General features: G+C 41.3%; 1 protein-coding gene across 2 annotated transcripts; it reads right to left on the bottom strand.

Moving 5' to 3' along the window:
* Window positions 1-10,037: 10,037 nt before the first annotated feature.
* LOC117074595 (matrin-3-like) lies at window positions 10,038-12,210 on the bottom strand. 2 transcript variants are annotated; one of them, XM_033196218.1, is made up of 2 exons: window positions 10,434-12,210; window positions 10,038-10,311 (listed from the first exon to the last, which is right to left on the bottom strand). In XM_033196218.1, the coding sequence occupies exons 1-2, from the start codon at window positions 12,082-12,084 to the stop codon at window positions 10,298-10,300; spliced, it is 1,665 nt and encodes a 554-aa protein (XP_033052109.1). In that variant the 5' UTR covers window positions 12,085-12,210; the 3' UTR covers window positions 10,038-10,297. The 2 variants fall into 2 exon arrangements, with proteins under 2 accessions (XP_033052109.1, XP_033052108.1); XM_033196217.1 differs by having other exon boundaries at window positions 10,038-12,210.
* Between the last annotated feature and the right edge of the window lie 405 nt (window positions 12,211-12,615).

Genomic DNA, 12,615 nt, shown 5'->3' with positions numbered 1-12,615 from the left:
TTTTTTTAGTAGAGACGGAATTTCACCGTGTTAGCCAGGATGGTCTTGATCTCCTGACCTCGTGATCCGCCCACCTCGGCCTCCGAAAGTGCTGGGATTACAGGCGTGAGCCACCACGTCCGGCCAAACCTGGGTTTCTTAAATTTAATAAGTCGAATATTAATTTTAAAAATAAAAATTTTGCAAATAATTTTTTCTATATACAATTGCTGCCTTCAAGGACACCAACAGCTCCACATCACTGTGTGGCTAATATGGTGAAACCCTGTCTCTACTAAAAATACAAAAAATTAGCCAGGTGTGATGGCGCCTGCTTGTAGTCCCAGCTCTTTGGGAGGCTGAGGCAGGAGGAGAATTGCTTGAACCCGGGAGGCAGAGGTTGCAGTGAGCCGAGTTTGCGCCACTATGCTCCAGCCTGGGTTACAGAGCAAGACTCTGTCTCAAAAAAAAAAAAAAAAAAAAAAAGAGAGAGAGAATCAAAATTGAGTCACTTGTGTTAAAAATTTTCACAAATGGAGCTGGGGAAGGTTCTCATGCACAAATGCCTGATAACGAGAACTGTTAGAAAAGAATCTGCAAAAACCACAATCTTGCACAAAAGCCATTACAAACTTACACAAAAAAATACTTTTGTGAGGACATCTGCCAGCAACTGCCTGTCCAGCCTGGGACTGGTGCCACTAGTGTTATTGATCCTTGTAGCCAAGGATAATTGATTCAAAACAAATATGTAATCCCCCTCTTTTATCCTTTAAAAATCTTTATCTTCCTTTACCTCCCTGAATATACACGTTTACTATGGCATGTGTATTCCTATTGCAATGCCCATTCCCAAATAAATATGATATAATATAATTTATTTATTTTGAAACAGAGTCTTGCTCTGTCACCCAGACTGGAGTGCAATGGCACATCATAACTCACTGCAACCTTGAACTGCTGGACTCAAGCAATCCTCTCACTTGCCCTTCTATATAGCTAAGACTGCAGGGTGTGCCACCACACCCGACTAATTTAAAACTTTTTTTTTGTAGAAAAATTATGTTGTTCAGGCTGGCCTCCAACTGTTGGCCACAAGCAATCCTACTGCCTTGGCCTCCTGAAGTACTGGGATTAGAGGCCGTAGGTGTGAGCCACTCACTGCCTGACCTCATTTTCTTTTCTCTTTCCTTATTTATTTCTTTTTCTCCTCCTCCTCCTTCTCTTCCTCCTCCTTCTCCCTTCCTCCTCCTTCTCTTCCTCCTCCTCCTTTTTTCTTTCCTCCTCCTCCTTCTTTTTTTCAGAGCTAGCTGTTACTTTATTTTGGAAAAAAAAAATCGAATTGTTTTTTAGTTGGGGGTATGAGCAAGAGGGGGTACCCCAGGGGAGGATAGGGCTGAGCCTCAGGTAGGTCTCCCTGTTCCCCTTGCCTCCTTACACAGTGGCCTCCCCTATAGGCTCTGGGGCAGCCACAGGAGCGGGAGGCTGGGAGGGGCTGCCATGGCCGTTCACTGGGGCAGGACAGCAGAGGGCTGGACACCAGCTTGTTATTGCTGGTTTGGATCTTTTTCAAAACCACAGCCTTGGAGGAGCTAGTGTGGCTGAAGGAGCTGGAGCTCTTGCCACAGCCAAAGCTGGAGCCCAGGCCGTGGTTGAGTCCAGAGCTTGTGAGGCCCAGTAGGCTGAGCTCAGCCCACCTGAGCAGCCACTGGTGGTCTTTGTATAGATACTCATGTTCTGCATCCCAGACTCCAGGCTGCTGTCCTTGTCCTCCGGCAGCTTCCCATAGGTGATGACCTCAGTGTCCAGGGCCAGCCTGGAGTTCATCAGCTTCTGGCACTCACGTACCTGCTATGTCATGCCCTGCTTGACCCATTGCAGGGTGGCCTCCAGCTTTGCCAGTGTGGCACTGGCTGCTTAATAGCCAGCTACCCATGCGGCTTGGCTCTGCGATGGTGGCCCCCAGGGAAGCCCTCTGGCCTTTGAGGCCCTTAGTCTCAGCTGGAGCCCAGTGATGTTTGGGTTAATCTCGGAGATCTCTTCCTGCACCACAGGGCATCCCTGTGTTTCCCAGCCAGTGTCTGCAACCCCTCACACTTAGATCTAGTGCCCTCTCAGCCTCGCCCAGCTGCTTTGGTCATCTCTTCCCACTTGGGCACTTAGCCATGTCACTGTCCACGTCCAGCGTGTGGCTTTTGGCCATAGACAGGACCACAGATGTGTCCGAGTCTGGGGGGTCTCCTCTTCATACAGCTGCCTGAGGAGGCTGATCTCATCAGTCAGCTCTCCCAAGTGAGACTCCAGCTCTACCTTGTTCACTTAAGCTTCATGTGTGTCCTTCTTGATGAGGACAGGTTGATTCTCCATCTCTGTTGGCTTATCAGTCTCATCCTCCTACTTCTTGAAGTCCTCCGGCAGCCTCTGCTTTTCCTGGCCCAAAGTGTCCAGCTGCCACCCAAAGTTGTTGATGTAGCTATGGAACATGCTGTCCATGTTGCTCCCAGCCTCCTCTGCTGCTGCTGGAGGCTCCACTTGGTCTTCAGCATCTTGTTCTATTGCTCCAGGAACTCCACATTGTTGATGAAGGAGACAAACTTGTTGAGGGTCTTGACCTGCTCCTTCTCCTGGGTGCTCACGCCTGGATGTTGGGGTCCACCTCCAGCTTAAGGAGCTTAGCAGGCTCTCGTTCACCATGGCAGCTGTGATGCCTCCTTACCACTGGCCCTGGCATAGCCTCCACCCAGACCCAGTCTGTCACCCAGCCACCCCGGAAGCTGCTGCTGCCCATTTGGAAGGAGCTCCAGGAGCTGATGCAGGAACCAGCCCATTCATGTAGGAGCAGCTGCTAAGGGCCCTGGGGCCAAGGGGGACACCCTGTAAGACTTCCAGGTCACCCTGGCAGACATGGTGGAGGCACAAGTGGAGGCAGGCAAGTGGAACCACATAGAGACTCGAGAAGGAGCTGAGAAGCTGCTTCTAGGTGGGCCTTGTCTTCTTTTAGAGAGCCTCTTTCTGTCTGTTATTTAGGTTGACATAAATGGTGCCAGAAGCAAGACCAAAGCGAGCTCACCGCAGATGGATCCGCAGACTTTAGAATTGAGTGCAGTTCTGACTGAGCTCTTTGCTTGTGTGAGTCACCTGTTCTGCCCGGCTGAATTTTCTTTTGGATTATCAAACTCCCTCCCTTTGATGGGTTCTTTTTTTTTGTGAGATGGGGTCTTGCTCTGTTGCCAGGCTGGAGTGCAGTGGTGCTCGATGCAACTTCCAACTCCCTGGTTCAAGCAATTCTCCTGCCTCAGCCTCCCGAGTAGCTGGGATTATAGGCATGCGCCACCACACCCAGCTATTTTTTGTATTTTTAGTAGAGATGGGGTTTTACCATGTTGGCCAGGATGATCTTGATCTCCTGACCTCGTGATCCACCCACCTCAGCCTCCCAAAGTGCTGAGATTACAGGCTCAAGCCAGCACACCTGGCTGGGTGGGTTCTTTTGATTTTATTCAGGATCTGTTTGGTTATAAGACTGCTTTAAGTAAAGGACCTTGGATCCGTCTTAGGACTATAGAAGACTTTCTTGTCAAGCCATGTCCTTTGGAAAGTACTATGGCTTCACCAGAATTACATTCTGTCTGTGAGATGTGTCTTTTCTTGTGAATTCGTTTTTTGTTCTTTTATTTCAATTTTGGTTCAGTATTTGTTTGGTTGGCATGCCTGGCTTAAAGTGTTTGTGAGAACTTTTATTTTGGTTTCATCTGGTTTTGTTATATGTATCTGTAAATGATTTGGCTTTTAAATTCCCACCTCACCCTCCAAAGCCCCTAACTCCTATTTCTGAACATCTTTCAAGAGCAAAAAATAAATATTCTATATGGTGGAAACAAGATGGAATGGAAAGCCACTATGGTGGTCACCACCATCAAAGCACCAGTCCAAATTCCTGGTATTTTCTGACAGGATTTATCAGATTTTCTTTGCTCTGGAGAGATTAATAAGAAATGGAACAGGGTCTTCAAAATTCAAAAGCGTATCAAACCCTTTAGTACTCCAGCTGGCTATACATTCAAAACTTATGGCTCATTTTTTAGCACAATTTTTTTTTTTTTTTGAGATGGTGTCTTGCTGTGTCACCCAGGCTGGAGTGTCGTGGCATGATCTCGGCTTATTGCAAACTCCGCCTCCCGAGTTCAAGCAATTCTTCTGACTCAGCCTTCCAAGGAGCGGGGACTACAGGTGTGCACCACCACACCTGGCTAATTTTTGTATGTTTAGTAGAGATGGGGTTTCACCATATTGGCCAGGCTGGTCTCCAACTCCTGACCTCGTGATCTGCCTGCTTCGGCCTCCCAAAGTGCTGAGATTACAGGCATGAGCCACCACGCCCGGCTGAGCACATTTTTTAAACTGATGGAAAATTACATCAAGAAAAATTCAGAGCTCAAGGGACATTATTTGAACTCTCTAAGCTTAGTTTTTAAACTGCCAGTAACTATAGAGCTAACATGTAGGGCCTTCTAAGTTCTCTATTTTTTTCTGCCTACTTTGAATCTGCTGACTTTTCTGCCGGTATTATTCACTGCTTTTGACATTCCAGCCAGCGTAAAAAAAGAAGTCTTAAAAGACTTTCAAATTAATGACTTTACAAATTACAATAGCTCTATGGAAATAAATAACCTAGACACCTAAGAGTCAAACCTTTTGAAAATGTAAATTTGGCTAATAATTGCTTAGAGTGATGAAACAGTTAATTGAAGGATTGCTATTCTGAAAGAAATAAACTAAATAAATGTTTATAAAAGTTAGACTCATAGGTTGAACAGGTAAAAATCTTAAGCAATAATATAAGGTAACTCTGACATAAAAAAAAATTAATCTGCCATGCAGGGGCCAGAAATAGCTAGGAAAAAAACCTACAAATAACTTTTTCTAAAATGCTTCCTCAACTACATTAACTACTCAAGCTAACCAGACTGACAAACAAAAGATAGATTGTTACTAATTCAAGGCTGCTTGGAAATTTTGATTTCTTATACTCTTCAGCCAGTTCTAGCTAAAATGTAAACATTTAAAAATTTAACCCCCTAAACTCATTTGAGACAGAAAAGGGGGTAAAAGAGATTTTACAAATGATATAATAAGCAAATGATAAGTAAATTGATATAATAAGCAAATTGCAATGGGAAGGGGAGAAGGAAAAAGAGATATAAATATATATATATATTTACACTCACCAGACAGTGGAGGATTCACCACCAGACTGGGAAGCAACAGCCTAGGCTCCAGAGTTTGCCACTCATCTGTGCACAGATGAGAAGCCGTCTCATGAAGCTTCAGTGCGGTCAGGGACCCTATCTCTTTTTGTAAGAGTCAGGAGGGCCCTTTCCAACTGGGCTCAAGGAACCCAAAGAGGTCAACTTGTTTTTGTAATTGTCTGTTGTTTTTCAATAACTAACATATAGGAATAGACCAAAATAGAGATTTCTCTGTAACAGCGCTGTATGAAAACCTCAAGGGGCTCACACAACCTGTTCCAGGACTTGGTGACTGTTGTTTGTGTCCATGTTCAATTGAGTTCAAATTTAATATTTAACTTTTCCTCCATAACGGGTGAGTTTGTATTACTATGTTTTACTGTCCCATGACTAAAATCCTAAAATAAAAGCCATAAAATCTTTGTGTTTAGGTGTGCTTACACATATGTACATTTATTATTTTCTGTGTTGTATCTACATGGTAAAACCTGATGTAGTCAGTAGAATTCCCTTAAGAAATTCTATTCAGATTGGCTCAGATAAGCGAATGCTCATATAAATTGTTAAAATATATAGTAGCTAACCCAAATGCATTTTAGTTCATGTGACTTAAATAAATCTTTGATAAATATGCTAGTTTTAATTCTGTTGATAAAATAAAAATAGAAATGTCTTCAGAATTGTCAGCATATGTTTTTGACTGAGTTTACTGATTAGAAAGTTTTATATTTGTCTCTACTAAATGTTTTAAGGGGTCAGGATTTGACACAAAGTTTATAAAACTGTATATCTAGTCTAAAAATAAAATGATCTTTGTGTAACTCTTTAATAAGTAAGACAAATTTAATATTGTTAATTTAATAAACCAGCTATTATCAGCAAAATTTTTGTTATCTTGTTCTCAGCAAAAGCAAAATACCCATATGTTTAACCGTAAGGTTCTTATTTAGATGAATACCTGAAATTCACATACTGTAAAAGTAGTTAATGACAACAACAAAAGCTTGAAATGATGACTAGCTTTGTCTAATAGCTCAGTTTTCATAAGTAATCTAGGTATAATTGCTAACAATAATTAAATTAGGTAACCATAATAGGATAAACATTTTTAAATAAATTTTTCATGTAATTTAGAATCTGAAAGTTATGTTACATAAAATTAAATAATACATATTCGCTGGGCGCGGTGGCTCAAGCCTGTAATCCCAGCACTTTGGGAGGCCGAGGCGGGCGGATCACGAGGTCAGGAGATCGAGACCCTCCTGGCTAACACGGTGAAACCCCGTCTCTACTAAAAATACAAAAAACTAGCCGGGCGAGGTGGCGGGCGCCTGTAGTCCCAGCTACTAGGAGGCTGAGGCAGGAGAATGGCGGGAACCCGGGAGGCGGAGCTTGCAGTGAGCCGAGATCGCGCCACTGCACTCCAGCCCGGGTGACAGAGCGAGACTCCGTCTCAAAAAAAAAAAAAAAAAAAAAAAAATAATAATAATAATACATATTCATTAAATGCCTGGGTCATTTCCAGGTAAGATAAAATACTAAATCACAAATTGTTGAACATAAATATAAGTTTGTTCTTGGCTTCTTTTCTTTTGAGACAAAGTCTGGCTCTCTCACCCAGGCTGGAGTGCGGTGGTGCAATCTCAGCTCACTGCACCCTCTGCCTTCTGGGCTCAAGTAGTCCTCCCACCTCAGCCTCCCAAGTAGCTGGGACTGCAGGTCCTTGTCACCATGCCCAGCTAATTTTTTGTATTTTTAGTGGAGACGGGGTTTCACCATGTCACCCAGGCTGGTCTCAAACTCCTGATCAAGTGATCTGCCCACCTTGGCCTCCCAAAGTGCTGGAATTATAGGCAAAAGCCACTGTGCCCAGCTGGCTTTTAAAATTTAATAAAAAGACTAGACTAAATATATTTGGGCTTATTAATATATAGAAAAACATGTTTCTAAAAATTATACAGTGGTTCTTGTCTATAAAATGTATGTGACAGTTCAAACTGTCTTGCTTCCTAGGTTTTTGCTAAAAATTAATGTTATTAAGATTTAACAATTCTGGCCAGATATGGTGGCCCATGCTTGTACCTGCACTTTGGGAGCCTGATGCGAGAGGATTACTTGCACCTAGGAGTTCAAGACCAGGCTGGGAAACATAGGGAGATCCTGTCTCTATAAATAATTTAAAAATTAGCCAGGCGTGGTGTCACATGCTGGTCGTCTCAGTTACTTGGGAGGCTGAGGCAGGAGGACTGTCTGAGCCCAGGTCGAGGTTGCAGTGAACTGTGATTATACCACTGCACTGCAGCCTGTGTGATAGAGTAAAACCCTGTTTCCAAAAAAAAATCCAATATATATATATATATATATATTCTTAATTTTTTATTAAGAAATAGAAGTATAAAAATGTGTTGTTTATTAAAAAGTAATTTTGTCTAAATTCAGACATTATTTAAGGTTGTTTCAGCCGGGCGCGGTGGCTCAAGCCTGTAATCCCAGCACTTTGGGAGGCCGAGACGGGTGGATCACAAGGTCAGGAGATCGAGACCATCCTGGCTAACACGGTGAAACCCCGTCTCTACTAAAAAAAAAAAACTACAAAAAACTAGCCGGGCGAGGTGGCGGCGCCTGTAGTCCCAGCTACCCGGGAGGCTGAGGCAGGAGAATGGCGTGAACCCGGGAGGTGGAGCTTGCAGTGAGCTGAGATCCGGCCACAGCACTCCAGCCTGGGTGACAGAGCGAGACTCCGTCTCAAAAAAAAAAAAAAAAAAAAAAAGGTTGTTTCAAAAAGTAAGTTTAAAAAAGAAATAAAAACAAGACAAAAAGAAGCCAGTAAGTATGAGAGACATAGATGTAAAAAAAAGTTACAAATATGAAGAAGTGTTTTTGGTAAAGAAGGTTAAAAATAAAAGAGAATAATTTTGTATGAGAAAGAATCATCGATGGTAAAATTTGGTCCTAAAGTAAAATGACTGGACAAAACTAATGGTCTGTGGAAGGTCTGAGTAAGTTGTGGAAGATTTATGAATGATGAATTTATGAAAGAAATTTTGTATGTGATAAAGTTGGCTATAATTAAAAGGGAATTATTTATAAGTCTTTCTAAAGATTGAGCTTTGTTTTTTTTTTTGGAGACAGAATCTTGCTCTGTCGCCCAGGCTGGAGTGCAGTGGTATGATCTCGGCTCACTGTAACCTCTGCCTCCTAGGTTCAAGTGATTCTCATGCCTCAGCCTCCCAAGTAGCTAGAATTACAGGCATGTGCCACCACACCCAGTTAAATTTTTGTATTTTTAGTAGAGATGGGGGTTTCACCATGTTGGCCAGGCTGGTCTCGAACTCCTGACCCTAGGTGATCCACCCACTTTGGCCTCCTAAGGTGCTGAGATTACAGGCATGGACTACTGCACCCAGCCTGATTTTAAAAGTATGTATAAATACACTGATACAAAACTAAAATTTGGTCCCCTATGGTAAAACATCAAGGTTTCCTTAAAGTATTAATCTGCTCTTAGTAATATTTGCAAGAGGTTTTAATTTAAATCTGAAATCTGGGTTTTTTTTTTGTTTTTTGTTTTTTAGTCATCTTCTGGACTGCAACTTTACAGTTTACAGCAGTGTTTTCTTTAATAGAACTTGATTCTGTACTCTTGGCTTTTCTCTTATGTCTGAATTATTACATGTGACCAGGTGATTTTCCATGCTTTTACGAAGAACCATGTATTCCCATGCTCAATGTACTGGTATTCTTGTCTGCATTCATCTGTAATATGGGGCACACTCATAACCTTGGACACACACTCTTCCTATGTCCGATTAAATTAAAACACCTTTTCATCAGGTTTGACTTCCAGGTTATCTAAATGAGCTTCCCAGAAGGAGAAGCAATCACATTGTAGGAGGTTTTTATTTACCTTTTTGGTAACTGGCCCAAGAAACAAAGATTTTATGTTTTATCCAGATAATTCCTTCTGTTTCATGTTGCTTTTATTATTACTTTTTATTACTTAGGAGAACTGTGGTTAAAAAGAGATTTTTGGCATTCATGTAAATTTATGTATTGCTTTTGAAGTCTTTTGATTATCACTCTGGTTAAATAAATGACTAATATTTTACAGTAATCTGTGATCCTGTTTTGATAAGGTATTTTAAACCTTTTGGCATCTTTGGCAGGCTTCCCCAGGATCAATTTCTAAATTAAGTCTTTCTTGACCTCAAATTAATGTTGAGATGTTTCAGAGGGCCCTGGAACGTCTCAAAGGTTTATAAAAGAGAAATATTAAACTAAATCAGGCTTATTTGAGACGCTGAATTATATGGAAAACATTGTCAAATAATACGTGATGCTGGATTCTTCTTTCAGTTACACTTATGGGTATATTATTGATATGAATGTTCAAAATTTGTATAAAATTCTTAAACATTTACTATGTCTTCAGCCATAATTCTGGTTATTATGTATGTATGTCACAAAAATAACTAAATTTCCTTGTCAATTATGAACTCTCATCGAATTTTTAATCATGGCTAATCTGAGGTTTTTGTCATTTGTAATCATTGTTTTACTTTTTTTCTAAAGACATCTATGATCAGATTAATGGAAAGGACTCTAACAAGTATTCTTTTTTTTTTTTTTTTTTTTTTTTTTTTTTACTATTGGTTTTGTTCTTTATTGAATGGAATAAAATGCTGACATTTCTTTGAAACTTGGAACTACTAAATTTCATTTTTCCAAATGGTTCTACATTTCTTTCTTAGTGGTGCAAGTTGTCTTATGTAGCTTAGGAAGTCAATCTCTACAAAGTACTTCTGTCCATTGCCATTTTGATAAAACAAAAACTATTCATTAACTTAACCATATGTGTATTTTTTTTTTTTGCTATAACACTTAACACATGAACAGACATCTATTATTTCTCCACTAAAACAAAAGAGTACAATAGTTTTCTTCTAACTATCAGTATTGTATTTAAAAAAGGTTAACATTAAAAACGAAGAACCATTATTTTCTTTGAAATCATTAAATCTTCTTGCACATCTTAAGTTTCCTTCTTCTGTCTGCGTTCTTCTGCCAATTTATTCAGAAATTTCTTTAATTTCTGATAATGAGGAAGGCTGCTGCAATGAGTATTCTTTGCAACTTCTTCATTTGTATAAAAGAGGGAACACAGCTTACAGTAAAACCCTGTTTTAGGTATCACATAGTCTATACCAACAGGAACATTGGGCTGATATGGTCCAATTCTATACTCATCTGGGATTGTATAGTCCTCCTTGTTCTCATCACTTTGACCATCTGCGTTTTCACTTGTATCTTTGTTGGGATCATCAGCGTTCTCAGCAGATTCAGCACCTGGTTCTGTGTTTTCCTCATTTTTAATTCCATTTTCCAACGCTGCTTCGTTTTCTTGATCAAGTTCCTCGATCTTGTCCACCTTAATTTCAACCAAACCATCATCATTTTTGTCACCAGATTTAAATGCCATGCCCGATTTACGAAGTTTCTGAAGTTCCGAATCTTCCTCATCACCAACCTCATCTAGAGTGACAAAACCTTCCATACTCCCTGGGAAACGACGCTTTTTAAGCTTTTTCTTTGCTGCTGCTGAAGCACTTGCATCTTTTTTCACAGCTTTATCTGAAGGTTCCTTTTTCCCATCAGAAGCCACATCACCTAAATTAGCAAGATCGGTCTCGTCTCCCACTGAACTGCCACTTTCTAGCAGGGCTGCTGCTTCTTCTTCATCTACAAGTAGCTCATCTTCAGATTCAAGAAGCATATTAGGTTCCTGCTCTGTCTGGTCATCCTTTGTGTCTTTCTCACCATCTTCACCGGACTTCTCTTCTTGTTCTTTACCTTCGGTTGAACTTTCAGTCTTCTGGGAACCATCAGTTTTGGATTTCTTATCACTTGGAGATTCTTTGCCATCTGGAGAGTAAGATCTTTTTCGGGATTTATCTTTTTTCAGTAAATCAATGCCTCTGTTTGGAATCCTCAATACCAGTTTTTTATATTTCTCAGACAGGTCAACCTTCACACATCTCCCCTGAAACCAAAGGGCTTTTTTCAAACAATGGTCAACCATTGCCATTGCATCTTCTCTTGTCTCCATCTCAATAAAAGCCTGACTTTTCATCCTCATCAATATGTAATTCTTTATTTTCCCATAAGGCTCAGCAAGCTTGAGAACAGCACTATCAGAATAGCCAGAATGGGGCAAATTGCTGAGATGTATCACACGTCCAAGCTCTTGTTTTTGATCAAACTTCTGATCTGGCTTTCCTTCAGGTTTCTTTATTCTTTTATACTTCTGGGATAAATGAACTCTCACTGGCTTGCCAAATACTAACGCTGGTGTGGTTGTGTAATAATCCACTGCAGCCTGAGCATCCTCTGTGGTTGCCATTTCAATAAATGCCTCATTAATTTTATTTAGAATCAGATGATTTGAAATGACTCCAAATGGTTCCACCAGCTGTAATAGCTGGTATCTCAAGTTTTTCCCTCGTTGAAAATCCATGATGTGAACAACTCTGCTAGTTTCCACTCTGCCTTTTTGCATGTGTCTAGGTCCTTGCAGGTTTCCATTTCCAGCACCCAGATTTCCTCTTGGTCCAACTGCTGGTCCCCCAAGATGAAACGAGGGAGGTGGAGGTCCCAGAATTCCTGGTGCTGGATTTGTAGACTGCTGCAACATGAATGGATCACCCATTGTGTGTCCTGTATCATTGTCAGGATTCCATTCTGGGTAGATTTCAAGAAGAAGCTGGCATCGACGACTGTGACTTGCTCCATTGATATGTTGACTCCACTCCTCCACCGCCCGAGAAGGCTGGTTGCGCCGCCACTGCGCTCCTAACATGGCGGCCGCCGATCAGGCGGCTCACATACGCAGCGCGGAGGGAGGCAAAGCGGGAGCGAGCAAGAAAGGCGCGCCGCCGGCTTCCCACAGCCCCTGTCGCCGTCGTTGTCCCCTCCCGGCGGACACGGAGAGCCCCCAGCCACCCCACCCCGACTCTTACCCGCTTCACGCCTACCTTAGGGCCAAGTATTCTTTAATACATGTTTCTGATAACTTTAAGATCTTACCAGTGGAGTAAGTAAAAATTTCCAAAACTCAGATGAAAACACTGATGGATTTGAAACTGCTAATCAAGATCAAGCAAAATGAAAATTAATACATGAGATTAAATAACTGGTAAAGATGTTTTTATGTGTTTTATTTGAAACATTGTTCATTCTTTACTTAAATGTTGTAAAAATGTTTTATTGAATGAAATACTTAAATGTTTTGTTTTCCACATTTTTTTTTTTTTTTTTTGAGGCAGAGTCTCGCTCTGTCACCCGGGCTGGAGTGCAGTGGCCGGATCTCAGCTCACTGCAAGCTCCGCCT

The sequence above is a fragment of the Trachypithecus francoisi genome, unplaced genomic scaffold (assembly GCF_009764315.1).
Source record: "Trachypithecus francoisi isolate TF-2019V2 unplaced genomic scaffold, Tfra_2.0 Lachesis_group5, whole genome shotgun sequence".
Lineage (NCBI taxonomy): Eukaryota > Metazoa > Chordata > Mammalia > Primates > Cercopithecidae > Trachypithecus > Trachypithecus francoisi.
This window is presented reverse-complemented; position numbering and strand designations above follow the sequence as displayed.

What these genes read in the sequence shown, in the direction of transcription:
- LOC117074595 (XM_033196217.1), bottom strand. Translation starts at nt 12,084, where the DNA reads ATGTTAGGAGCGCAGTGGCGGCGCAACCAGCCTTCTCGGGCGGTGGAG.